General features: G+C 39.9%; 1 protein-coding gene across 3 annotated transcripts in view; it reads left to right on the top strand.

Annotated features, from left to right (window-relative positions):
• The window catches only part of WWOX (WW domain containing oxidoreductase), a 916,272-nt gene that overhangs the window by 263,678 nt on the left and 627,621 nt on the right, over nt 1-24,973 (top strand). For 2 of the 3 annotated variants that reach the window (XM_019710992.3, XM_074314544.2), the window contains exons 7-8: nt 5,981-6,166; nt 11,775-12,039. In XM_019710992.3, coding sequence (XP_019566551.2) covers nt 5,981-6,166; nt 11,775-12,039 — 451 coding nt within the window. Of the gene's footprint in view, nt 1-5,980; nt 6,167-11,774; nt 12,296-24,973 lie in introns of those variants that run through there. The other variant, XM_074314542.2, reaches the window with a different exon arrangement.

The raw sequence follows: 24,973 nt of genomic DNA, 5'->3' as shown, positions 1-24,973 counted from the left end.
AATTTTGCCAGAAATGGAGTTTAACATCATTACATCTTATACTGGTTATCTGTAATCTAGTTTATAAATTTAAAAAAAAGTCTTTGTCAATATTTCTGTTGTACTCATAGAATGTTTTTAACTTGGCCCCAGTATTCATGGTGGGCCAAGCAAGGGAGAAAGCAGAGGCGGTCAGGCCAGGTGTGGGCTATCACAGTGACCAAAGCTAACAACACCAGAACCGGAAACATGGAGTCACAGAGACTGTCTTAGCTTGAGTTCCCTAGTGATCGGTCCAGCCCGGGATGGGGACGCTAGCTCAGATGATCTGTGGGGGCAGTGTTCTCCAAGGAAGAAAGAGGGAAATAGGTGGTAGTCAATTAGAAACTAGTTTCAGCCAGATCCCACAGGGAGCTCTGGAGAAAGAATTACACCATAGAGTTGGTCCTCTTTTTTCGAAGAGCACCTGGGTGAGGGCCATGACTTTCCAGATATGATGACGCCCAACAGTCCAGGAAAATTTTCTGGAGAAGTCTCACCGCAGTTGGAAATGGGTACACTGGCCCTGTAAGTCAGAACGAGACAGAACATCATAACACCCACTCCACTGGAAAGGTAAGGGACTGACAAAATATTAGGAGTCTGTGGAAGGTCTAGAGATATTGGGGTTGGTCAGTCATGGGGACTATGGGAGAAGATGGGATAGCAGATGTTTCCTAAATTATATATACACACACACACACACACACCTATATCTATATATATCTATATCTCAGGTGACTGGTTAGATAGTATCACCCATTGCAGAAATAAGGGTATCAGGAAGGGTGTAAGGCTTAAGGAGAAAATGGAGAGTTTAGATTTGGGGTGGGTAGGAGTGAGATTCCAGAACTCAGGAGCAATATAGGGGCTGTAGCTGTGGGTGTGAGGTTCGCCCTGATAGAGGTATAGTTTAGAGTCTCTGGCTGGATGAAATTGCTATAGGGAAGAGTTTGGAGACTGAATCAAAGGAGGCTGAAAATGGAACTCTGGGTAGAAGAGGAAGGGCTGCAGGAGACAGAAGGTGAGACAGTGGGGGCATTAGGAGGAGGTCTAAGAGTAGAGTGTATCATAGGAGCTGAGATAGGAAAGAGACCCAGGAATCAGGGAGGAGCAGGGTCCATTGCAACAGAGAAATCTAGGCTCAACAGAAGGGAGGTTGTTGGATTTAGTGGTGGGGAAAGCCGGTGTTCTGCAAGAAGTTCCGAGAAATTCTGAATAGTGATAGGACAGAATTCATTTGGCTTGGTGATAAGATGCGAGTTTGGACAAGGAAAGAGATTGCAAACAGGGGTGAATATTTCAAAGTGAGAGATCATAAATGGGAAAAGAGAGGCTATTGCAACTTGAAAGAGCCCCAATGTCAAGCACACATCTTTCTCTCTTTCCCGCCCTCTTTCTCCTGTCTGTCTTCCTTTCTCTCTCTTCCTTTTCTCCACTTTCTTTCCTGATTTTCTCCTAACTGATGGTCAGAAGAATCTGATTAGTCTGATAGACAGCAAGCGTACACCAGTGGAAAGGGAGAGACTGAAGAGAAAGAGGGGATAGTGAATGGATGGGGCTCTTGAGGGGTTGTACACTTGAAATGAATATAATGTTAAATGTCGATTATACCGAATTTAAAAACAAGGAGAGGAAGCAGGAAGAAAAAAATTTAGAGATAAGCTGTCTCAACGCCAGTAAGTGACAGCCTTTGGAATAGCACCCTCTTCTATATGTTATCACCATTCAGTGCGCTTTTCTCTATCATGTACGGAGTCTCTGACTACAAAGCTTGGCAGTTGTCACTTCTATTGATGACAAGCAGCACTCCCTACCGGTAAATCATTGGAACTCCGCCCTTCGTACCACAGAGCAGTTGTTCTCTGGCACAAAGGAATGTGTTGTCTCTAGAGGATGGAATTGGTACATTGCAAACATCATTCTCAGTAGGTTGAGAGAATGCCCGGGGTCCACTCAGCAGAGAGGTAGGGGGTGCGTTTTCTGTGGGTAGAGTAGAACCACGGAGAACACACACACACACACACACACACACACACACACACACACACACACTATTGGAATCTCCATTTTTACACACACAAGATAACTTTTCCTTTCCTCACTCACCCCTCACAGACCAGAATCCACCAAAGACGAGAAAAACTTAGTCCCTGAAAGCGCCCAGAAACAGCATCAATTTGGGAATCAGAATGATCCTATTTTTGTTTCCACTCCCTCTTTATAGTTTGAACTTTCCTTTTGATATTTTGTAAATATTCATCATCTCAGAGCCTTTTCAATTGCAATGGCTTTTAGTCAAAACTGCGCAAAATGTGCCATTTGAATAATAAAAACCTCATTAAAGCCAGGGGAACGGACTTCTTTTCCTTTTGTACAAGCCAATTAAGTGTCTTTATAATTAAAAAAAAAAAAGTCTAGCACTTTATAGTTTCATATTCCATAAGCCTGTTTTTAATTAATGGAGGTGACAAGTTTTAGGTACAGGGTACGTGTTTTCCCTCTGGTGTTATGCAATTATCGTTAATGAAGGGTATTACAATTTGGTGCAACAGGAAAGAGTTTCCCAGGTCCTCTGTGGGTTCTTGCCTCCAGGCTGAAGTCTTGGGGAAGCAAGTTTCCTTGCTTGATACAGTTTGCATTTCCTTGAGACAATGTGCAGGCAAGTATAAAGGTAACTGCAGGAGGTGTTGTTATCAAGAGGTTATGGTGTCAAAATTCCAAATGCCCAGGCCTGTCTTAAAGACAGGCAAATACTGAAAAAAATCAGCTTTGAAGAATTTGATTTTCTCTTGTGGATAAAGGGAAGGGTATAGCGATAAAGGAAGTAATAATGATTTAACCCGGCAGGCCCCTCTCTCAAGATACTGGGGCTTTGCTCATCATTCTTCTGTTGCTGGAGTTTAAGTTGCTTCTGGTTCATGTTCAATTTAATAATTCTAGCTCACTTATATAGATAATTATTACTCATTCTTATGCATAAACTTTTATATAAATTTTGAGTATTTCTTTAGGAAAGAATCTGGGAAACTTGTGTTAGTTTCCTAGAGCTGCTGTAACAAATTACCACAAATTTGGTGACTTGATACAAGAGAATTTCGTCTATCACCGTTCTGGAGGCCAGAAGTTCCAAATCAAGGTGTCATCAGGGTTGGTTCCTTCTTGAGGCTCTGAGGGAGAGTCCATTCAGTGCCTTTCTGCTAGCTTCTGGTGCGGGGGGCATCCCTGGGCTTGTAGATGTGACACTCCAGTCCCTACCTTGGCCTTCAAAGCTCCTTCTCTGTGTCTTCTGCCCCTCTCTTCTTTTGTAAGGACACTTGTCATTGGTTAGTTCCACCTTAATCCAGGATAATATCATCTCAATATCTGAATTTAATTACATTTGCAAAGACCCCTTTTCCAAATAAGGTCACATTCACAGGTTCCCAGTGGACCTATCTTTTAGGCTCCACCATTTAACCCCCTATGAAGCAGTGACACATCAAGGGCATGAGAGGGGGCTGGGGGAGTGGTTTACTCCATGTGTAGGCAGAATAGGGGAGCATTGTTTGCAGAGAATTCAAAACCAATAATAAAACGGACTAAAGTTTGCTTTGCATTTTATTATCATCATGCAGTGGCAGTTCTAAACATTATCAATGATACAGTATTTCTCCCTCGAGAATGCTCCCTCAGCACTGCCCCTCTCTGCTGGGAAACAGGATTACTGGATGAAATAATGTGGGTTTTTCTAATTCTATGGTACATATTTTCCACTTAAGATCCAGGGTGCAAGAATATACTCACCAGCTTTATATGAGATAATAAAAATATAATAATAATAAAAGCAAATTTGCCAATTTAATAGGTAGAAAACACCTTATTTAAAGTGTTGCTACCGTGTTTCCCTGAAAATAAGACCAGGTCTTATACTGTGTTTCCCTGAAAATAAGACTGGGTCTTATATTAATTTTTGCTCCAAAAGAGGCATTAGGGCATATTTTCAGGGGATGTCTTTTTTTTTTTCATGTACAACAATCTACGTTTATTCAAATATAGTCATGTCATCTTCTGGAACATCGTCATAATGTATTAAATGCATCTGTCTGACTGACGATCTTAACTAGGGCTTATTTTTGGGATAGGTCTTATTTTCGGGGAAACATGGTACTAGTAGAGTCCAACATGTTCTTCAGTCTGCACTGGTTATTTTGTAATGTAGTTTTATAAAGTTTTAAGATATCTTTGTCAATATTTTTGTTAGACTCAGAAAAAGTTTTTCTTATTGCTTTGTAAACACTCTTTATATAGTGAAAATATGGGTCCTTTTTAGCAGTGCACGTATTTGCCATTGTTTCTTTTTACTTTCTCTACCTAACAGATTATTTCAATTTTTAGACAGACTGCTCTTGATGCTTCTTTTATTGAATGCCAGTGTTTATTTTTCAGACACTCATGACTCTTCCGCTACAGGCTACAGTCTTCCATGAGGATGGGACATAATCAAATTGTTGCAAAAAGTAATAGCTCTATGAAAAGTGTCTATGAAAAGAACATTGGATTAAAAAATAAATAGAAGTATAGGAACTATTCCATTTCCTCGGTCACATAGGAAATATAAGGCATTGGCATGGAAGCTGAGCTGTAAGAGGAAAGAGTACCATCAATTTCCAGCCCCCTATTTTGTAGGCAGAAGTCAGAAACTCAAAGACCTCGGTGATTTGTCTGAAATGGACAAAACGCAGATCTTTGAACTTTTAATCCAGTGTTCCTATAAAACTCTACCCTGGTCTCTTTTTCCATTGTTGTATTTGTTAGGTACATTCCCAAAATGCTGTTTTTCTATAAAGCATTCATTTGATTGCATTTTTCCTTAATATAAAGACACCATATATGAATTATGGGGAAAAAATGAAGAAAATACAAGTGAACTCAGAAAGAAAACCATTTAAGGCACATTGGGTTCCACCCACCCCAAGGAAGAACTAATGTTAACATTTTTGTGTATCCTTCATTACTGTGTGTGTGTCTATCTGTGTGTGTAAGATCATACGGTAGTATATATTATGTTTTTTTACCATGAATATTTTACAAGGTCAATAGGTTTGTTTATTTCTTATCGTTTTAATGGCTGCATAATATTCTATCATATACATATATTCAACTTCATTTAATGATGTCCCCATTGTATATTTAGCTTAACTCTAATTTGTTGCTTTTATGTTGAAATTACAAACACTAGATAGGCTTGAATACATATCTTTATATACTTCTCATTAGTACCTTAGGATGATTTCCCACAAGTACAATTTCTTTATGAGGATTTAGGATTTTGATGCGCAGGGAAGGCTTGCTTTTTTTTTTTTTTTAATTTTATTATGAAACAAATACATACCAAAGAAAATAGTATAACAGGCCTCCACTTACCTATTCCTGAAACTCATTTCTAACATGTAGATTTAATCTAACCTCTAGAAGGAACATATTCAAGCAATATGTGCCCGTCTCTTTAGACAGAGCATTTCCCCTTTGGTGTGTTTACTTAGCACCAGTTCAGGGCTGGTTCCTGTATCCACCTTTTCCCATCGTATGTTCTCCTTGGTTTCTTATATTTACTTGAAGGGCTATTTTGATTTCATAGGTGAAGAAGCTGAGAATTGGATGAATTAAGAAGCATAGATTCAATTAGGTGGTAGAACCTAGGTTTCTGCCAGGGCGACCATCACATCCTGGTTTGCCCGGAACGATCCTGGTTTCAGCACTGAAAGGCCTGCATCCCAGCAACGTCCTTCTCCCCAGCCTCCAATTCAAAGCCCTAACCCTTCCTCCAGCATGGTTTAAGGTTCGGCGTCCTAAGGTATCTCCTTTCCAAAAGACTGGAATCTTGAAGATAGTGAAGAATTGCCTCTTCCTGAGGGAGCATGAGTGATCCTTGATTTTAGAGTGTTGATGTCTACACAATGTGGGGTGTTTTGTTTTTCAGGTCTTTGCATGTGCTCGTGTGCAATGCAGCGGCTTTTGCTCTCCCCTGGACTCTCACAAAAGATGGCCTGGAGACCACGTTCCAGGTGAATCATCTGGGGCACTTCTACCTTGTCCAGCTCCTTCAGGATGTCCTGTGCCGCTCAGCCCCTGCCCGAGTCGTCGTCGTGTCGTCGGAGTCCCATAGGTGGGTTTGAATTTGATGTTTGGTTCACTTGTCCCTTGCATTGCATCAGCTAATATCCCTCCAAGGTTGTCTTTCTCAAAATAATTCTCATTAGTCTTACTCTGAAAAGTGTGGGTATATTCAACCTGGCTTACTTAATTTTTTGAGGTCTGTTTTGTACGTGTGTGTGTGATTGCGGGGGATGACTTGGGGGTTTTGTCTAGAGCAATGCAGATTGTTTTTACAACTGTACTTCAAGCCCCTCATTGATTTTGCTTTGAGATGGAATAATAATTGATTAAATCTGAATGCCTGACCTTTATTGATTTGTCATTCAACAACTTCAACATTTCACCAAGAAGAATGTGCAGTTATTCTAGCAGGAGAAACAATGCAATTAAAGACTGCGAGATGAAATCCAATTGTTTTATAATGAGAAATTAGGGAATTCAATGCAGACATTAGCTGTGTAATTGTAGAAAGGGAAGTACTGTAGTTAGAACATATTAGAAATCTGGCCATGCCTCTTTTGGTTAAAATTTCAATTAAAACATCAGATGGCACTTCTTTTTCTATTACCATTAGGAGAATATTCAATTGACTAAAAAGACATTTGAAAATTTCATCGTATTTTCAGCATATTTGCTTCTAGAGTTGGATAAACAACTATTTGTTTAAAGAGAAGTACTCAGGAAAGACAAAGGACTTTCTGGGTGAGGCCAGATTTAATGCATGTTAGGGAGATTTTCTTGGTGTGGTTGGGAGCTTTCACTCTTAGGCAAAGTGACTGGGAAAAATAATGTGCAAGTGCCTATTTTTCCCCCTTCTTCTCTGCCTTAAGTCCTGAAATGTTTTAGTGACCCAGAATGAAGCTTATTTTTTTAATCATGCTTCCATAAAATGTAACCCCTGGGACTTGGAAGAGAGAGACCAGCCAAGGGTTAGTCTGAACCCTTTATCACTTCCAAACACAGGGGCTTATGGTATAAGTGACATACTGCAGATAGGTTGCCTTTTCCCATTTTAAATTTATGATGGCTGAAATGAAAGGAAAATGCCAGTAATAATCCTCCCCTGTGTTAAAAGACATGAAACATCTAGTAATTAGGTGGTAACAAAATCTGGACATCCTTATCTTTGCAAATCATACCGGCTTTGTGAAAGAAAGTGGAGTGGCCCTGCTAAGGAGTAACGGAGGCTACTGAGGAGGCAGGGGCTCTGGAAATAAATCTGCCAGCCCCAATCCTTTGCCAGATGTGGAGGGCACCACGGGATATGTTTAAATGAGCTGGTATTTAATGGGAGATTGTGTTGAATTGTCAGCCGCTCTCTTCCCTTTGTAAATCGGTATCTCAAAATGGTATTTCATGTGACGTCTTTGTTCTCCCCTTAACTGCAGTGTAATTCATGCCTACCTTGGAGATTTGAATCTTAATTTCATTTAAAAGATGAATTGGAAAGAAGGGCCTTGGTCTCCTGAATTAGATCCATTTTAGTTTATAGACAAGATCTTCCTGAAATGTGTTGCGAGGCTCGCCCCTATCCATCTGGTGGTGGGCACTGGTGTTCTGCCCTCAGATTATCCTTTGCACATATTAAAGGGTATTTCTACAAAACGTGAATTCTCCCATGCTGGTTTGTTGATTGCGCTTTTGCCGCCTCCCACCACCCCCGAGAGCCAGTGTGAACACCGGGTGTGCAGTACTGAGAACACACTCACTTACCGCTCACGGACCCAGAGCCCTAACCCGTGCTGTAAAATGGAAATGTTGATATCTAATTACCTCCATAAACCTTGGCAGAATCTCTTCGTTGGAGTCAAGACCCCCTGTTAGGGGAAAAATAAAGTCCAATGTTTGCAGAAAATATTATACCAGACTGCCCCAAGGCAAAATATTTATTAGCCTCCCCGTGTCTTCACTGTGTTTTAGTTACTTATCTGGAGCCTGAGCAAGTGAATTGAGTTTCTGCACACCTAAAACACATCATATTAAAATGAGAACTTGACGTCCTTGCTGTGAAAAATTTTCACATAACAATTTTCACAAAAATAACAATTAAAATAGAATGAAAAGAGTAGAGCGCTGGCTGAACCACTCTAAACGGCCACAGCCGTGTTGAGTGCCAAGTTGCCACACACACACACACACACACACAGAGCTTCTGATGCAAATTCAGTCCTATTCTTTGAACATACTAGCTTTTGTCTACATAGAATCCAGCTAATTAGTTTAGGTTGGTACTTGAAAAATCCTCAGTTTAAAAAAATAATAAAGGAGCAGTATATATAGAAATATACAAGCTAGAGGTCCCCTCAAGCAGCAAATGTTAATGTCCAGAGAGCAAATGTGAACATGTTAGTGTACTGGTAGGAGGATCGTTCTATTAAGACATGATTGTTTGGCTTTGTCAGTTATTCAACTTAAAAATAGAGCAGGCAGCCTTTGAAGAGTTGTTTTACTGCCTCTTGAGCTGAGAGGTGAATAGGGTTCCTTTTCAGGAAGCCTGCCCTGGCTCAGAGGAATCAGAAAGCTTGCCCACCCTTCCTGTTTCCTGCAGGACTGTCAATACAAGCTAATCAGATCTTAAAAATGGGTTTGCTGCCCAGGAGGTCAGCAGGGCAGGAAATCAGGGGTCCACATAAGCTGGGGGCCTGATATTTAGCAGCTGTGCTTCCACCTCAAAATCTTCATTCAGCCTGGTTCCATCTAATTTCTCATCATGGTGTGTGTGTGTGTGTGTGTGTGTGTGTGTGTGTGTGTGTGTGTGCCTTGTTTCTAGATTGGGGGCTACAAAAGAAAGACTTCTCTCTCTTCGTAGGAGTTTAATCAACCCAGTATTTCCCAGTCATGAGATTCTTCTGCATTGTCCTTAAAAGCCAAAGGAGAGAACTTATTCTAAACGTTAGAGAGTGCCACATGCAAAGTGCCACATTCCTCATTCTCTAATGAAGAATGTAGACGATCTGAACCTACTGGTAAAATTCGCCTTTCGAGCAAGGCTTGAAACAAAGTTTTTTTGTAATAAGGGAGACTTAACCCTTAGTTTAGAATTCCAAACCCATGATCAAACCTCAGTTCTCTCAGTTTGTACTTAGTGTGCACTATGTGTTAGGCATTGAACTAGGCAACACGCACAGGGCGCACTATCCACCTTCTAAGAATTCACAGTCTGGCATTGGAACCAGATGAACAAATGCCTTGCCGTCTGGTCTGGTAAAGACAGAAGTGCAATGTGCAGACAAAATGCAAAGCTGGCGTGATTTGCTTTGTTGCTGGTGTTGGAGGGGTGGCAGGGTTATTGAATACTAGGCCTATCATGGACTGGGTCGTGGAGACTGGACACTTAATTTCCCTGGAAACATGCATTTCAACCTGCGTTGCATGGCTTTTTTCAATCTGTCTTCCTCTGCCATCAATGTGAGAACCAGCAGTGGAAGAGTTAGGGAGTGAGAGCTTCGAAGGAAGAAGTGGCCCCTGAAGTGGGATAAACAAATATGCCAAGCAGGGTTTCCAGCAACAGGTGAGGAAAAGAAAAGTAGAGCACAAGAGTGAAGGAGGTTATATTTATCCCCTAGTTTTTAGATATTGTCTAAATCCCTGATGAGCTTTCATACTCAGAGTAGGTAGCATTGCTAAGACGTGGCCCTTGTCTCAGATCATTGGGTTCTCAACTCAACAGTTCCTTTCTGTAACCACTTGTCTGTAACACCTTATTACTATGTAGTTCAGAAATAATATGCCTTCCCTGCATAAATATATCTTAATTCAACATGCTAGCTTACTATAATATAAAGAAAAAAATAAATGGGAAGCAAAGTCACATATGTAAATCAACATGTAAATGCTTGGGCAGGGCTCCAGGAAAGGTAAGTAATCAGATACGTGTGTCCTTGCATAAATCGCCGGGAGTAGGGTGTTCACAAATGCAGACTGTTGGCTGGCCTGTGGCCTTACAGACTCCACTACCACCAGCACCAAGTCAGGCCTCAGCCCCTCCCCCGCAAAAAAACTGTCACAAACTCTGGAAGTGCTTTCATTCCTCATTTACATGATTGTTGCACTGCGTTTCTGGGAATTAAATGGGTGTTAAAACTGCATATATGTAAAAAACAGTTAGGCTCTAGGCTCAGATAATTGCACACAGGTTCTTCACCTAAATGAATGTCCATTGCGGAAGACCTCACTGAGCAAGACCCCACCTGCCTTGCAGGACATATAGCATCTCCAGCCCCCACCGGCAATCCTTGTGACAACCAGGAAAAGGCTCCCATAAATTTTCAAATTTCCTACTAAGTTCCACTGCCTTAGACAATTAAGCTTAGAAGTCTGGGCTCTTCCTGTGGTTTGGGGACTTGGAAACAGGCAGCCGACAATTAATTTCAAGGTCCCATTGCCATATCCACAATGGTGTTTCTGGCCATCAGGTCTGCTGATGACTTGACAGCAGCAATGTCATTTAACACTGGAAATTGGATGTCACTCACTGAGTCCTGGAAAAGGGATATTTAATTTCCATTAAAACATGCATTTCATCTGCCCCTATGATGCTTTTCTTGGTCATAGTTCAACTGAACTGCTTATATTAAGGAACAACCAGATTATTCCATAATTTACATTTTACCTTTTGCTTTTTTTTTTTTTTTTCCCCCGAGCGGTTGTCTAGATTACTCTTATGCTTCCTTATTACTCAGTGCAAATGCCCAGAGTTAATTTAATGAAGCAAACTGTTAACAAGGGTCCTTAACAAAGATGAGACCATCATCTAGAAAATTCCTCTTGTTAGGATCCATTTTTTAAAGGCAGTTACTACTTTGTTTTATTTTAAAAAGAGAGAGAGAAAAAGAAAAAAAAAAGAAAGAAAAGAAAGGAAAGAAACAAACAGCTGGTGTTTAACGACTCCGTCAGACCCAATTATAAAACATCAACTACTGACTTTGATTTGTGTGTATCCATGCCATGGGTATACTTAAAAACATTAGACTCTGCCAGAACTCATTTTGGCTTTGTTTATATTTGCCTTTTAAACATGTAAGACTATTGATGGCACCTCACCAAGGTTATAACCCCTTTATAATCATTAATTTTTAATCTGGAAAAAGTCTTGGAGGCAGCAAGACTCATCTATATATTTACTTGGATGCTCAAATGAAAATATACAGGTCTCAAGCGTTGGCTAAAATGACCCAGGAAAGCCCCGTCAAAGGTTAGGAATGTGATATCTTTCTGTTTCCAAAAGCAGCAGCCCTGTATTTAAGACGCTTTTCCATTAATTTAATTATGCTTGAACTTCCTGTTGAAGGTTTGGAAAAAAAAATGTATGTTAGAGGCGGGGTGTGGGGGCTCAGTGTTCAGCATGGGATGACCTCTCCATTTATGAGTTTGGGCCTTTATTAAGTCTATCTTTGGGTCCAGTTGGCTTATATTGTTAAATCTCCGTTGTCTATTTGTAAGGGAAACTTTGTTTCGATGTTTTGCACAACTGAGTTTTCAGTAGTCTCTGCATAGTTTTGCAGATTCGTAATAAAAATAAAAAACGCTGTATCAGAAGTCAGAGATTGGCTGCTTCATGTCATATTTTCTATTTTTTTAATTTATTTTAATTTTTTTTCTTTTTTTTTTTTTTCCAGATTTACAGATATTAACGATTCCTCGGGAAACCTAGACTTTAGCCGCTTGTCTCCATCTAAAAATGAGTACTGGGCCATGCTGGCTTACAACCGGTCCAAACTCTGCAACATTCTCTTCTCCAACGAGCTCCATCGCCGCCTCTCCCCGCGTGGGGTCACGTCAAACGCAGTGCATCCGGGGAACATGATGTACTCCTCCATTCATCGCAACTGGTGGGTGTACACGCTGCTGTTTACCTTGGCCAGGCCCTTCACGAAGTCTATGGTAAGTGAACGCCTTCTGTCGCCGCAGACGCCGTCAGTGCGCTTTTATGGGGAGGGTCCTAGAGAAACCCGCACGCGTGTTTTCTTCAGCCTCTGGCCTCGTGTAATGATGAGTCTGGTCTCGAGCATCACATCGTCGGGCCTATTAAAGCCACTGGAAAGGGCTCTGGAACACATTTCCATTGACTCTAGGTGGCATCTGTTTCTCTAAAGGTGTCTCGGAGGGCCGGATAGAAGAGGTGGTTTTTCAATATTGTGTTAAGTATGGCTAAACGTCTTGATAGCAATGATTGGTTTTCTTTTGATATGATTTTTAAAAAATGATTGTTCAGAAAGTGCAGTAGTTGGAAATTGTGTTTTGTGTTCGTAGGTGAAAAACATGGATTTGTGACTATTGAATTATCAGCTGATGTGATTTCGTTGTTTCCACTGAGAATCTGTACCTGATGTTCTAAATTCTTCTTTTAATGGGTGTAAACCTCTTCTGGGGTATACTTTGTCAGCTGGACGTGTGTTTTATTCTTTATTTCCCCAAAGACAAATCCTTTTGGATGAATCACACTACTGTGGTTAGATTTGGAAAGATTCACAAAGGTAAATACGACATTTTTACACATTTGATGGCCGTATAACAACCATATCTAAAAACTTCTTCCATGAAAGCCTTTTAGTGAGAAGTAACTTGAATGAAGAGTGTGTATTTTACACAATATATTTGGTGTGGTATTTTTCTAACCCACAGATCTTAATCTAGCTGTTTAGTACGGTAACCACTGGACATATATCACTATTGAGCCCTTGAAAAGTGGCTAATATAACTGAGATACTAAGTTTTTCATTTCATTTAATTTTAATTAAATTAGATTTAAATAGCCGGATGTACCTAATGGCAGCCATATTGGAAAGCAAGGTTAAATAGTGTATGTAGTACAGTGTCGGTTGTGTAGTAGGTGTGCAGTACTTCTTGCCATGATGGTTGTTATTCTTGTTGTATTACGTTGGTCCTGAAGATTATTTTCCAAAGTTCAATTGCCACTGTTGGATGCAAGAGTCATGGAACTAAAAAACTCTGTAAATTGGGAGTCTGGTGGTAGTAGTGGAAGGACCTCTGTTCCTGGCCCCAGAGCCCCAGGGAGAGGGTTATTGGCAAGGTAGGAAGGGTGCCCAGGTAGAAACAACTTGGGTCTCCAACCTGTACGTCTGATCCCTGCAGAAACCACTGTAGGGTGCACTTTACATGTTCCTATCCCCAAGTGATTGGAAAACAGCATCTTTTAAATGTCACAGATGTGTGTGTGTTTTTACATAAACCTTTTAGATTATGAAGACTATGAAATATGTAGCTAAGTTTAGATTCTTAGGAAAATTCTCTCTAATACTATCTTTTTTTTGTATTTGGAGGTTACTTTTTAGCTATCCGAGTTCCAGATGACTAGGATTATAAAGAGATGGGATGGGAACTATGGACTCACTTGTCAAATTCATTGCCAGTCGCTTCCCTTCCATAAATATTTAGGGCTGTGTATTCCGAAGAGGAATCAGCATGAGCATAGACCTGGGATCACAGTATCTCACCGGTCGGACAGACTGGGCTTATTGGAAAAGTCACGCACTTGTTTTGTCCTTCTGTGTGTTGCTTGGCGTTGCTTCCATCATGATAAGGCTTGTGTTTCATGGATGAAGGTTGCTCTTCCACTTCTGCCATTGTAATGCAAACACATTTTTGGACACAAGCCGCGTAGTTGCATCCCCGTTCCTACCCCATGTAAATGTTGGATTCCTAAATGCTCATGAAGAAGCTTAGCGTAGATTCAATGTCCCCGTCACCAGATGGCTAGTGTTTCTGCATTTCACTGGAGAGACAATGTTTTCCTTTTGACATGAGTGTTGCTGGAGTATACATTCCATTGCACAAGGTCAAGGAAACAAGAAGCACAACCCAGCCTCGTGCTTGAAAGTCCTGCCTTTGCTTCTCCAGTATAGCTGGCTCCCTTAAGTATTAAACAGCAGTATTCTAATATCAGCGTCCCTTTTTTATTTGCTGTGACTTGCTGTGACTATGGTGATTTTAGTTACAGTAATTAGGTCACCCTTCATGGAGTCAGGCTATTTTAAGTGCCTCTTTAAGGAATATTGTTGCAGATCAGTAATTTTACAATTGGATGTTCTTGTGCAACTTTATTAAATGTAATCTGTCTTTTAAATGTTGCCCTTTTACAGTTATACATTTCTAATTGTTGCTGTAAATGCATTATCACTTTGAAATTAATTAATTTTTCCATTTTGGCCGCCTGCAGTATAATAATCACTAATGAGAAACTCATAGGGATTAATTCTCAGCACAGCGACCCCCACTGGTAAAGCTATGCCTCAGCCACCTCTTCCTCTTGAGGTCTAGAGAAGTTTTGTCCCCTCTCCCTCCAGTTTATGATAAAATAAAAATAAGTAGATAAAAATGAGAATAGGATTTTTTTTTAGTGTTTCAAAAATGACGCAGAATTCTTCAGCAAGCTGCTTCTGAAACATCTTAAAGGGAACTAAAGTTTGCTGGGAGCTTACAAATAATCAAGTTACCTCCATCATGTATGTGTTATATGTTTATTTTCCTCTATGAAATTTCCTGTCTTTTTTTATGCAATTAAAATACTCTAAAATTTTGTTTTGCATATGTATGCATATGTGTGTGTTAGTATATATGATATACTCATGCATACACATTGCTTTATGGGGCTTAATTCACAAAGCCAGGCATATTGTATTTTCAAGGATAATTTTGTCTCTTTGCCGTTGTCTCCGTGTGTGATGATTTTGGATTCTTGCCATACTCTCAAGTAAGATGCAACTTGACAGTGTGGGCCAGACACCATGTGGCTTTATATATCTTAGCATATATGTCTTCGTGTGTCTCACAACCATTCTACAATGTTAGAATTGTTATCCTTATTTTGCATGTAAAAAGAGCAGAGGACTTACACTACTTGTTCAAGAAAATAGTGTTTCCCCTTCAGTCCCCTCACCAGGGACCCCCAAGTCCACTTCCTTTGTCCAAAGCACCGCAGTACCTGTGCCACACATATCTCCTCATGCAGATATGCTTGCTTTCTCAACATGTCTGGAAGTACCTTTGTGAAATTACCCCTCTGCGTATCCGTATTTTTCCCCACCTGAGCTTTCAGCTCTGGTAAACAACCTCTTAGCTGGAGTGCCTAGGTTGAGTCCAGCCCTTTGCGGACCGGCATGTAAATTTGAAGCTGAGCACCCTCACGTGCCTCTTCGGGTGTTTTGTGCAACCAAATATTTGTGTTGGCAGGTAACAGTAGAAAGAATATCATGTGTGAGGGTAGCAAGAGCTTAGCAGATGTTTTAGGGAACTGCATTTTCAAATCATTTTACATTAAAAAAAAAAAAAAACAGCTTGAGTTTGTAGAACTTCTGAAACGATTGGGTTACGTTTCCTGTGGCCCTGTAAAGCCAGTCATTGTACTGAGTTTTAACAGATGTGCCGCTACCCTGCTAATGGATGGGCCTGCATTGCCGGTTCTGTTGCACAGTTATAAATTATAACTAGAAAAAGCACAAGATGTCATTCTTCTAACCTTCGGGAAAGCCAAGCTGGGTAATTCCGCCCTTGAAGAACCTGCTGCAGGGTGATTTATAGTTGGACAATTTAAAATATAATGAAGGAGATAATAGATGTTGATTTGTTCTTTAAATTAGTATTTTAGAAAAATATTCCCCACACCTCCCCTTTAAATACCTGCAGCTGACTACACTGTAGATACTATCAAGGACAAAAAAAACCCGTTTGAGTCTCTTGACACATTGGAATAGAAAGCAGGGGACTTCTTTCTGTGTTGGGAGGAGGAAATAGGATTTTCAAAGTGGAAATTTCAGGATATTCTTTACAAATCTAAATATTTTGAGACTCCCTGGTGAGGGTTGAATTCTCTGGCTGCCTTGTTCTTGCCAGTCCAGATATGTTAGAAAACCAGACTCCTAGGACGCTTTTGTGGTTGGGCCACACTTGAGCTTTCCTGCAGACCCCCACAGAAGGGCCTGGCTCGCTGAGGCCCCATCCCCGCAGCCTCAGAATTCTTCTTCTGCCCCAGTATTATCATTAGCATTGGTTTTATTAGTCATCTCTCAGTTCTGTCTGGAGTTTTACAGTTTACAGTGTTTGCTCAATTCAGAGTCCAAGGGAGATAGATGGTAAAGCGAAAAAGAGCAAAGGATTTAGAATCATTAGTCCTGTAATAAAAACTTATGTCCCCCCCCCCCTTTATTGTCAGTTTTATAATTTTGAAATTATTCAGCCTCTCTGAGGCTCATTTTCTATATCAGTGTAGACATTTGGGGCTGGGAGTTTTTATCACCCGGTTAAAAGTTGTTGTAATAGCAGGAGATTTGCTTTTCTCATATATCCAGAAGGCCTGAGGTGGCTAGGCGTGTGTTTTGATTACTACATAGGCAGCTCCTTTGTGATTGTCTTGGTTTTTCCCTCATGCGTATAATAATATGGCTGCAGCAGCGCCAACCATCATCGCATCTTACGTGATAAGGTCTGAAGACAAGAGGGAGGGGCCCCCTCCTTGCATACCTCCCTTCTTTATCAAGAAGGAAAACATTCTGTTCCAAACTGTCCTCCCTAGAAGACTTCGTCTCAGCTCCCACTGGACAGGATGGAGTCATTTGTCCTATCCTTTAGGCAGGGGAGGCTGGAAAAGTGCATTTCTGGCTGTTTGTGTCTCTAGGGTGTGAGATGAGATCTGATGGCAAGGAAAAAGAGTGGAATAATGCCTTTCGAACAGGCACTATTGAATCGGTGTGCATACTCGTATAGTTTCCTCATAGGTCATATGGGAATGCTGTCTATTTTATAGGGTCATCATGAATGCAAATGACTGAAAGGCACCTGGCCTTATCTGGTCCCCTTCCTCTCAACCAGCTTTCCCTCAAGCCACTTTCAGCCCCGTTTCTTTTCTTCTTCATGGTGTTAAAGCATCCTGTTCTTTAGTCTAGAATACTCCTTTCCTCCAGTCTTAGTCACTTTCTACTCATCCTTCAAATCTCAGTCCAAACATTACCCCGCAAGGAAGCATTGGATAAAGATTTGGTCAAGACTTCCCGTATAGGCTCGCATAAGAATTAATTCTTACACTGTAATACTATCTGGCACGTAAACCATGCTGAGTGAGTGAAGGATCGTCGGAATTTCTCCTTCATAGCATTTAACGCAAATGTCATTTAGAGAAGTGATTTCTGTAGTTTTGTGTTCAGTGTCTCTCCCACTCTCTTGAAACTGCTGTTTTTGCCTTTGTACTGCTGTATCCCTGGTCCATAAAGTAAATGCTCGGTAAATATTTGTAAATGAATAAATGAAAGATGGTTAGGTGCTTAATGAATGGCAGTCATTAGTATATTCCTTATCATTAGTCTTCCTGAGGTTCAGGGGACTGAAGTTTAGAATCTGTAGCTAAAGAAACGGATGAGGCCAGCAGACCCACTCAGAGTCACATAAGTAGTACCTAGGAGAGCTGGCACCAGCACCAAGGGCCCCCCCAGACTCCTGGGCAAGTGACACATGAAGTCTACCCAGACGTGTGTGTAGGGAGGGAAGATATTTAAGAAGAGAACAGCAAGGCATAGGAAAGAGGATAAGCTTTAGAGGTGGGCAGCAGTCGGGTCCAACCTAGGCTAATTCTTAGCCACACTTCAAAACCCAATTGAGATGCTTGTGTAAGGGGCGGCTGGTTAGCTCAGTTGGTTAGAGTGCGGTGCTCATAACACCAGGGTAGCCAGGTTCGATCCCCGCATGGGCCAGTGTGAGCTGCGACCTCCACAGTAGATTGAAACAACTATTTGACTTGGAGTGATGGGTCCTGGAAAAACACACTTAAATAAAAAATTTTAAAAAGATTCTCGTGTAAAACTGGGATGTTATACTTACTTGTGTTGAGACTTGAAGGAGATCCTGGATGTATAGCATCTAGAATGTGTAGACGCTTGATAGACATTAACTGGTGTTATAATTGATTTGTGTTGAGAATTAAAGATCATGAACATACAGTAATCAGAACATGCTTGATACTCAATACACATTTCTTATTGTTATTATCATCATTATTTTTGCAGACAAGAAAAGGCTTCCCATTCTCATAATGATGGTTCTGTGTCTGTCACAGAAGGTCTGATTCTCCCTGTGAACTAAGTTAAGCATGAAAACATAACACAAGTCAGAGTAAGCACTGAGGCAACATACAGAATGGGAAGTAGGACTTGATGGGCTTCCACAGTGAGCAGTGAACGTCGTCCTGGCTGCTTGTTTAAAGCTACGCGCAGCACACCTTAGCTTTGAGGAAAGCTTAGCCCTTTTTCGTTAACAACAAAGAGAAGGAAAACATGCCTGGCTTTGTGAGGCCATAGCATCTCATTGCTGTATTTTTCTCTGCCGTGCTTTTTAGTGTTTTAAGCCTGGTTAGGCCTTTGTTCCGGAATGAGCACCCGAGAGGGAAAAAGAAGTGACTATCTGGCCTTAATATGTGTGAAAAATTATTTAATGAACATTTAGCCAAGATTTGAAATTCCCCTAGTTTTATCTTCCTCGTTTCCTTTTCTTCTGTGTCCCCGTTGGCACTTTGGTAATGCATTGCCTCGTTTTAACTCTCTTTCTAGCTCTTTCCTTACTTTTAAGTTAGTGGTGCCTTCTTTGATCCTCCCCCTTTCAGTTTCCTTTTCTCCAATTTCATACTTCTTTCCAGTGATTTTTGGCCGCAGCACAGTTTAGACACTGGAGGCCAGCACGATTAAACAGATGCCAGGAGTTTGTGTTGCCCCATGATGATGTTTCTGAAATGTTTCTTCTATGAACATTGATTCTTGTATAACTCACCGGGCACGTTGATTTTTCCTTGTGAGGTGGAAGGGAATGTTTTTCTAGCAGCGGTACAGAGAACTCGAATCTGGTGTTCTGAATTATTCAGAAATTAAAATCCACACCCTCCCCGCTTCTTACTACACTAAGATGAAGGAATACCTTGAAAATCAATTGAGGGCATGTTCTCTTGTTACCTAAGAACTTACTAAGTGCCAGGCTCCATGCTCGTGGGCTTATGTCTTTATGTCTTGTCTCATGTATTATAATTGTTGAGTTTGCTGTAAACAAACAATTGCTTGTTTGCTATAAACAAACAAGTGTCTCTGAGCAAGTCACTTACTGTCCCTGGGCCTCAGTTTTCTCATCTGTAAAGTGAATCCATTAACCAAGATCGGTTGTCCCGTGGCTTTGGATTTTATAGAAGAGTACAATTTGAAAGGAAATTATAAAGGGAGATGAATGCAAGTTCACGCTTTTTATTCTGAAAACTCTAGATGAAAAACACACCCACCACCATCCATCACCACCATTTTATAAAAGAATGGGTATTTTAATGCCAAAAACTGTGCAGAACGTGCTTGTAGGACAAAAAGCAGCCCTTTCAATTGAATTGAATACATTCGACTTCAGGAAAAATCTAATGCTAATTCCAGTGTTGCTGTTGCTGCTGTTGTCATTGTTTAACATGCCAGGCTTACCCTTGGGAATACCTAACCTAGCAGATTCCAAACGTACCATTTCAGCTTGAACATGCTTCTGTGTGTCGTTTGGATCCAGGTTCCAAACTTTCAGTAAAGCTAATCACCCTAATTAAATGAGTGATGTGCCTTATGTGAGTCCGTCTGTGAAATGCAGACCGTTCTAGACTCTCCATAGTGTAGTGAAGGGAAACAAAGTGATAGAACTTTGAATCGCAGTGCAAGCTGACCGAATAGGTAGGGTTGCTTCCCCCCCCCCCCCCCCCGCCCTCACAAGCACCTGTTTCAGCCTATGTCCTTTTATAAATATCACACCCCATCTACTTACCTCACTGTTTCTGTGGGTCTGGAACCCGGACGTGACTTCACTGGGCCCTTTAGGATCAACACACAGGTCTCACAAATCGAGGTGTCAGCCAGGCTGGTAGCCATCTCAAGGCTCACCTCAAGAAGGGTCCACTTCCAAGCTCACAGTAGCATGAGGACTTTGGTTCCTGTCTGGCTTTTGTATCGCTGGAGACCCCTCCCTCCGTTCCGTGTCACATAGACCTCTCCAGCATGGCAGCTGACTTTATGAAAGTGTGTGACCCAAGAAGGAAGCAGACTCTACCAGCAGGACAGAAACCACAGTCCGTGTAACCTCACCACAGAAGTGACATCTCCTTACATGTACCCTCTCTTTCTGTTAGAAGCATGTGGGTCTGACCCACATTCATGGGGAGAGGATTTCACAGTGGAGTATTGGGGCTCCTCTCCGAGGTTGCCTGTCACTTTTTACAAGTTCAGTTTTGGTTTCTTTTCTTCTTTCTTTTCTCTCTCTCTCTCTCTCTCTCTCTCTCTCTCTCTCTCTCTTTCATGTGTGCTTTTTGGTATTCTGTATGGTGGCAGATTTATTCTTCGGCCTTGATATTTCCTGGCCACAAGCCATAGCTTTCGTTATTGACATGTTTATCTTTGCCTTGCTGTTCTCCTATTTGCATCTTTTCTGTATTCTTGTCCTCCCTCTTTCTGGGCTAAGAGAGGTACCGGATACACCCTTTTTTTTTTTTTTTTTTTTTTTGTATTTATGCCTTTCTCCCTCATGATGGGAGATAAGATTTAGTCCTTTAATAAGAAAGCTTATGAAAAGAATAAAGAACTGTGTGAGTTATGTTTCCTAAAGTCAAGTATTTGTTTTCATGCTGCTTTACTTGAAGGGGGCTGTGTTAATCGATGGCCCAAATTTTCTTTCTAAAGAAACATGTGTTGCCGAGTTTTGATTTGAGTTTCAAAAATTGGCCAGAGACTTTTTTTAAGCCACAAAGGTAGAGAAGGCTCACCGATCATTGCAAAGCTCGTGTAGATTATTATTCTTATTTCAGACTATGTATAATCTTTAGGAATTTTGTTGCTTTTATTTTTTGTTGTTGTTGTTGTTGTTTAGTTTTGTTTTTAAGTAGGAATCTAAGAAGCAAAAGCTTTTATTTTGCTGTTTTCAAAAAATATCGTAGAGATTGATTTGGAATGCTGGAGTTTGGTTTTCATGTTATAAAGCCACTCCTGTTAAATGTCGTAAGTAAAGTATCTTATTTAATAATATTCTAATTTCCGCTGTGAAATATCAAGCTCTTTTACTGAACTGGGGCTTTTTGCTTCTCCACATACCACCTTGTATAGAATCTGCACCACTTGAAACATTTCATCCTTGAGTTTCATATGATGGGTTCTCTTTAATCATTTACATTTTGAAAAAAGAAAGTGAAATATTCTTTAAGAAGCCAAAGTAATCCACGGGAATGTATGGTGTTTGTTCAGCTGGATATCTTATTTATTTGAAGTACTGAGAGAAATCTCTTCTGACTGCTCAAAAAAGGGAAGAATAAACAGTAAGACTGTCCAAGTAACCTGAGCTAGAAAGTCCCTCCTTTCACAGAAAAGTTATAAAAAGTATGTTCGCTAGATCCAAAAAAAACACTGTGTATCTACTACTGAGACCTGCATAATGTTTTCTTAGTATTCTCACTCTTTAAAAGAAAAAGAAAACCACTATAAAATCTGGAAACTTAAATTTTTTTTGATGTTTTAATATTCCTAGGCAGGTGAATGTACAAAGTCCTGTTTTTCCGTCTTAGAACATAACATCCCTTGTCGGCTTTTGCTTGAACTATGTGTCATTTCTCTCTTTGTTGATTCTCTCTAACCATAAACGATCAAGTAATGAAATTAGCGTGGATGAAATCTCAACATTAACCCTTAGCACATTTCCTATCAAGGAAGCATTAAGATGTTTAAAAGGAAAAAAAAAAAAAATTTGAAGAATTAGATTCTGGAGCTTACCCATTCCGGAAAATAATATAGATTTCTTCCCTTTTTATTTTCTCTGTTCCAGCCATAGGAATGAGCTGACATATTTCTTGTGGCTAGAAAGGTGGGTACATACTGTATTCCTTTCTCCTTCACCTGGAAGGATCTTTTCTGTGCTGTGGTTTGCTTTCCCTGTAAACTTAAGCTTGTGTTTCCCATCTTCCAGTGCCACTTCATCTCATTGCCAGGCTCAAGGCTCTCTTAGGTTCATATTTTTAAAAAGTTAAACATGAAGCTTATCTTTACCAAGGTCCCCCTGGTCATTGCCATGTGCCCACGCACTGCTGTAATGAGATTAGACATATATTTGATGCAGACATGTATTTATTTGATGTATGGGAGATTCGCTGCCAATTTTCCCTCAGTATGTGTATGTTCTGTAGGTCTAGTGGACAAAGACAACCAATAACAACAACAAAAACAACAGCTCACATTTATTAGGACTCAACCTGTGTCAAGCGATCCCTGTTCTAAATACCTTTGTGTGTGAACACATTCATTTCCCACCATCCACTACCAACAGGATAAGGTGGGTAGGCCCTGAAAACAGCCTGTCGATGTGTTCGACTGAAGAAGAATGCATTATGATATAGCAGAAAAGCATGGGCTCTGAATCCCAGCCCTTCCTTCTAATAACCTCCCTCATTGTGGGCAAGTCACACTTCCTCTATGGGCCTCGAGTTTTCCTTTCCTCTATAAAATGGAGAAAATTGTTCCCACGTCATTGGGTTATTTGGGGAGTAAGGCTCAGCTCAACTCTAAGGCAGTAGTAGACACTCAAGAAATGCTACTTTTCTTGGCATCTTCCCTGTCAATGTAAACTTTCCTGAAAACTTACTGAGTTCTAAGAACGTATAGTATAGTAAGCTGTTGTGTTGTCTATTGTGTAATGTTGTCTATTACATGACCCCAAAACATGAATTTCTGCCATTGCATGTGAGAAACACCCTTTAACTCTGAACTCCAAGCAAACCTTGTAAGAGTCTACCATAATACTGTCTGCTTGATAATGGAATTACAACATAATGTACTGTTGGAGCTCCTAGTCCAATTTTAGGCCATTTTAAACCATATTAACGCTAATGGTTAGCATAGCAACTTCACTGGTTTTTAGTGACTCTGATGCATTTTGTTCACCTTGTTCTAAGCTCGGTCTTTCCTTAAGTCAGCTTAGATCCCTCTTTTGGAGGCAGTCAAATATGAATTAGTAATGTAATTTAGATTGAAGTACAGGCATATCCCATGCAATCTCTTAATCACACCACCTCAAAAGCAACTTCATCTTGGTCCATACTTTTGGACATATTTCTATACCATCCATGTTCAACCAAAGAGATTATATAACACCCTCTGAAGAAAAGTGGATATTTTATTAAAGTCATTTTGTTTTCAGATTTTTGGAAAGTTTTCACCTTTTTTCCAACTTTTCTTAAATATGGCTTACATCATACTAGTTATTACTTGCTGGCAAGCAGTATACCAGCTGTCCAGGTGGTAAATCTTTGATTCAGCTATGTATGTATTTATGTATATGTAGATAAGTAATCACAATTCTTCAAGGATCTATTGAATATATTTATTCCTTTTTTGGCCTAATTTTTTTTGTGTTTCACAACTATTCTCTTTTTCCCTAATCCCACTATTGTTTTCTAGTGAGCTGTTTATATCTTAAATATATCCTTTTGAAAAATTATTTAGTGTTCACTTCATTTAAAATGCTTTATAAAGACAGCAGGAGCTAGCAATGGCAAGGTACATGGTTACTTATAGACAGAAAGTACTCCATAAATGGGTTTTTTTAATTGTTGTTTGTTTGTTTCATCATTTGGATAGGTATGCACATTTATAAAATCTGTTTGGGGGAAGGGAGAGATAAAAACCAGTTATTTCAGTCTCTTATTTCGATCCTAAGGCTTTTTTTAAAAAAAAAACCTCTGTGTTTATGAATAAAACATTTTAATCAGAACTATATCAACACTGATCAATTTTTTTTTTTATGTGGAAGTCTAATACAGGGTGAATTCCATTAAGTCAATTAAATACCCTGATCAACATATATGGTCAATTAATTTACAACAAAGGAAGCAAGATATGTAATGGGGAAAGGGCAGGCTCTTCAATAAATGATGCTGGGTAAACTGGACAGCCACATGGAAAAGAATGCAACTCGACCACTGTCTTATACCATATACAAATACTAAAATGGATTAAAGACTTGACTGTAAGGCCTGAACCCATAAAATCCTAAAGGAAAACTCAGGCCATAAGCTTCTTGACATAGGCCTAGTGATGATTTTTGAATCTGACTCCAACAGTAAAAGCAACAAAAGCAAAAATAAATAAGTGGGACCACATCATCAGACTAAAAAGCTTCTCCACAGCAAAGAAAACCCATCAACTAAATGAAAAGCAAACATACTGACTGGGAGAAAATATTTGCAAATCATATATCTAATACGGGTCTAATATACAAAATACATAAAGAACTCATACAACTCAGTAGCAAAAAAGAAAAATCTAATTTAAATGGTACATATTATTGTACCACTTGTGACTACATGGATGGACATTAAGGGCATTATGCTAAGTGAAATAAGTCAGATAGAGAAAGACAATTACTGTATGATCTCTCTTAAATGTAGAATCTGAAGGAAAAAAAAAAATCTCATAGATACAGAGAACAGATTGGTGGTTGCCAGAGCTGGGTGGTGGGTGGGAGAAATGGGTGAACAGTTTATTTATTTATATTTTTTTAGTTTAAATAAATTGTTTAAATAAAATAAGTAAATAAAACTTACTTTGATCAAATTTTTAAACAGTAAAAAGATAGTCGACAGGCTGTTGCTTTAAAAAAAAAATTATTTTACTGAAATCCTTTTCACCAGGGCTGATTTTTTTTTCCACATGTTTTACAGTGAAGAATTCATCATCTATTTTCTGTGCACACCAAATTTTATAGCTTTTTCTCTTGTGAGTTCTCCTTTGTGTCAATCATTTCCACCATATTTTGAGATTGGACA

The sequence above is a fragment of the Rhinolophus sinicus genome, chromosome 8 (assembly GCF_057876585.1).
Source record: "Rhinolophus sinicus isolate RSI-liver-muscle chromosome 8, RSI-T2T, whole genome shotgun sequence".
Taxonomy (NCBI): Eukaryota; Metazoa; Chordata; class Mammalia; order Chiroptera; family Rhinolophidae; genus Rhinolophus; species Rhinolophus sinicus.
Note: the sequence above shows the minus strand (reverse complement) of the source record. Positions and strands in the feature narration are given on the sequence as shown.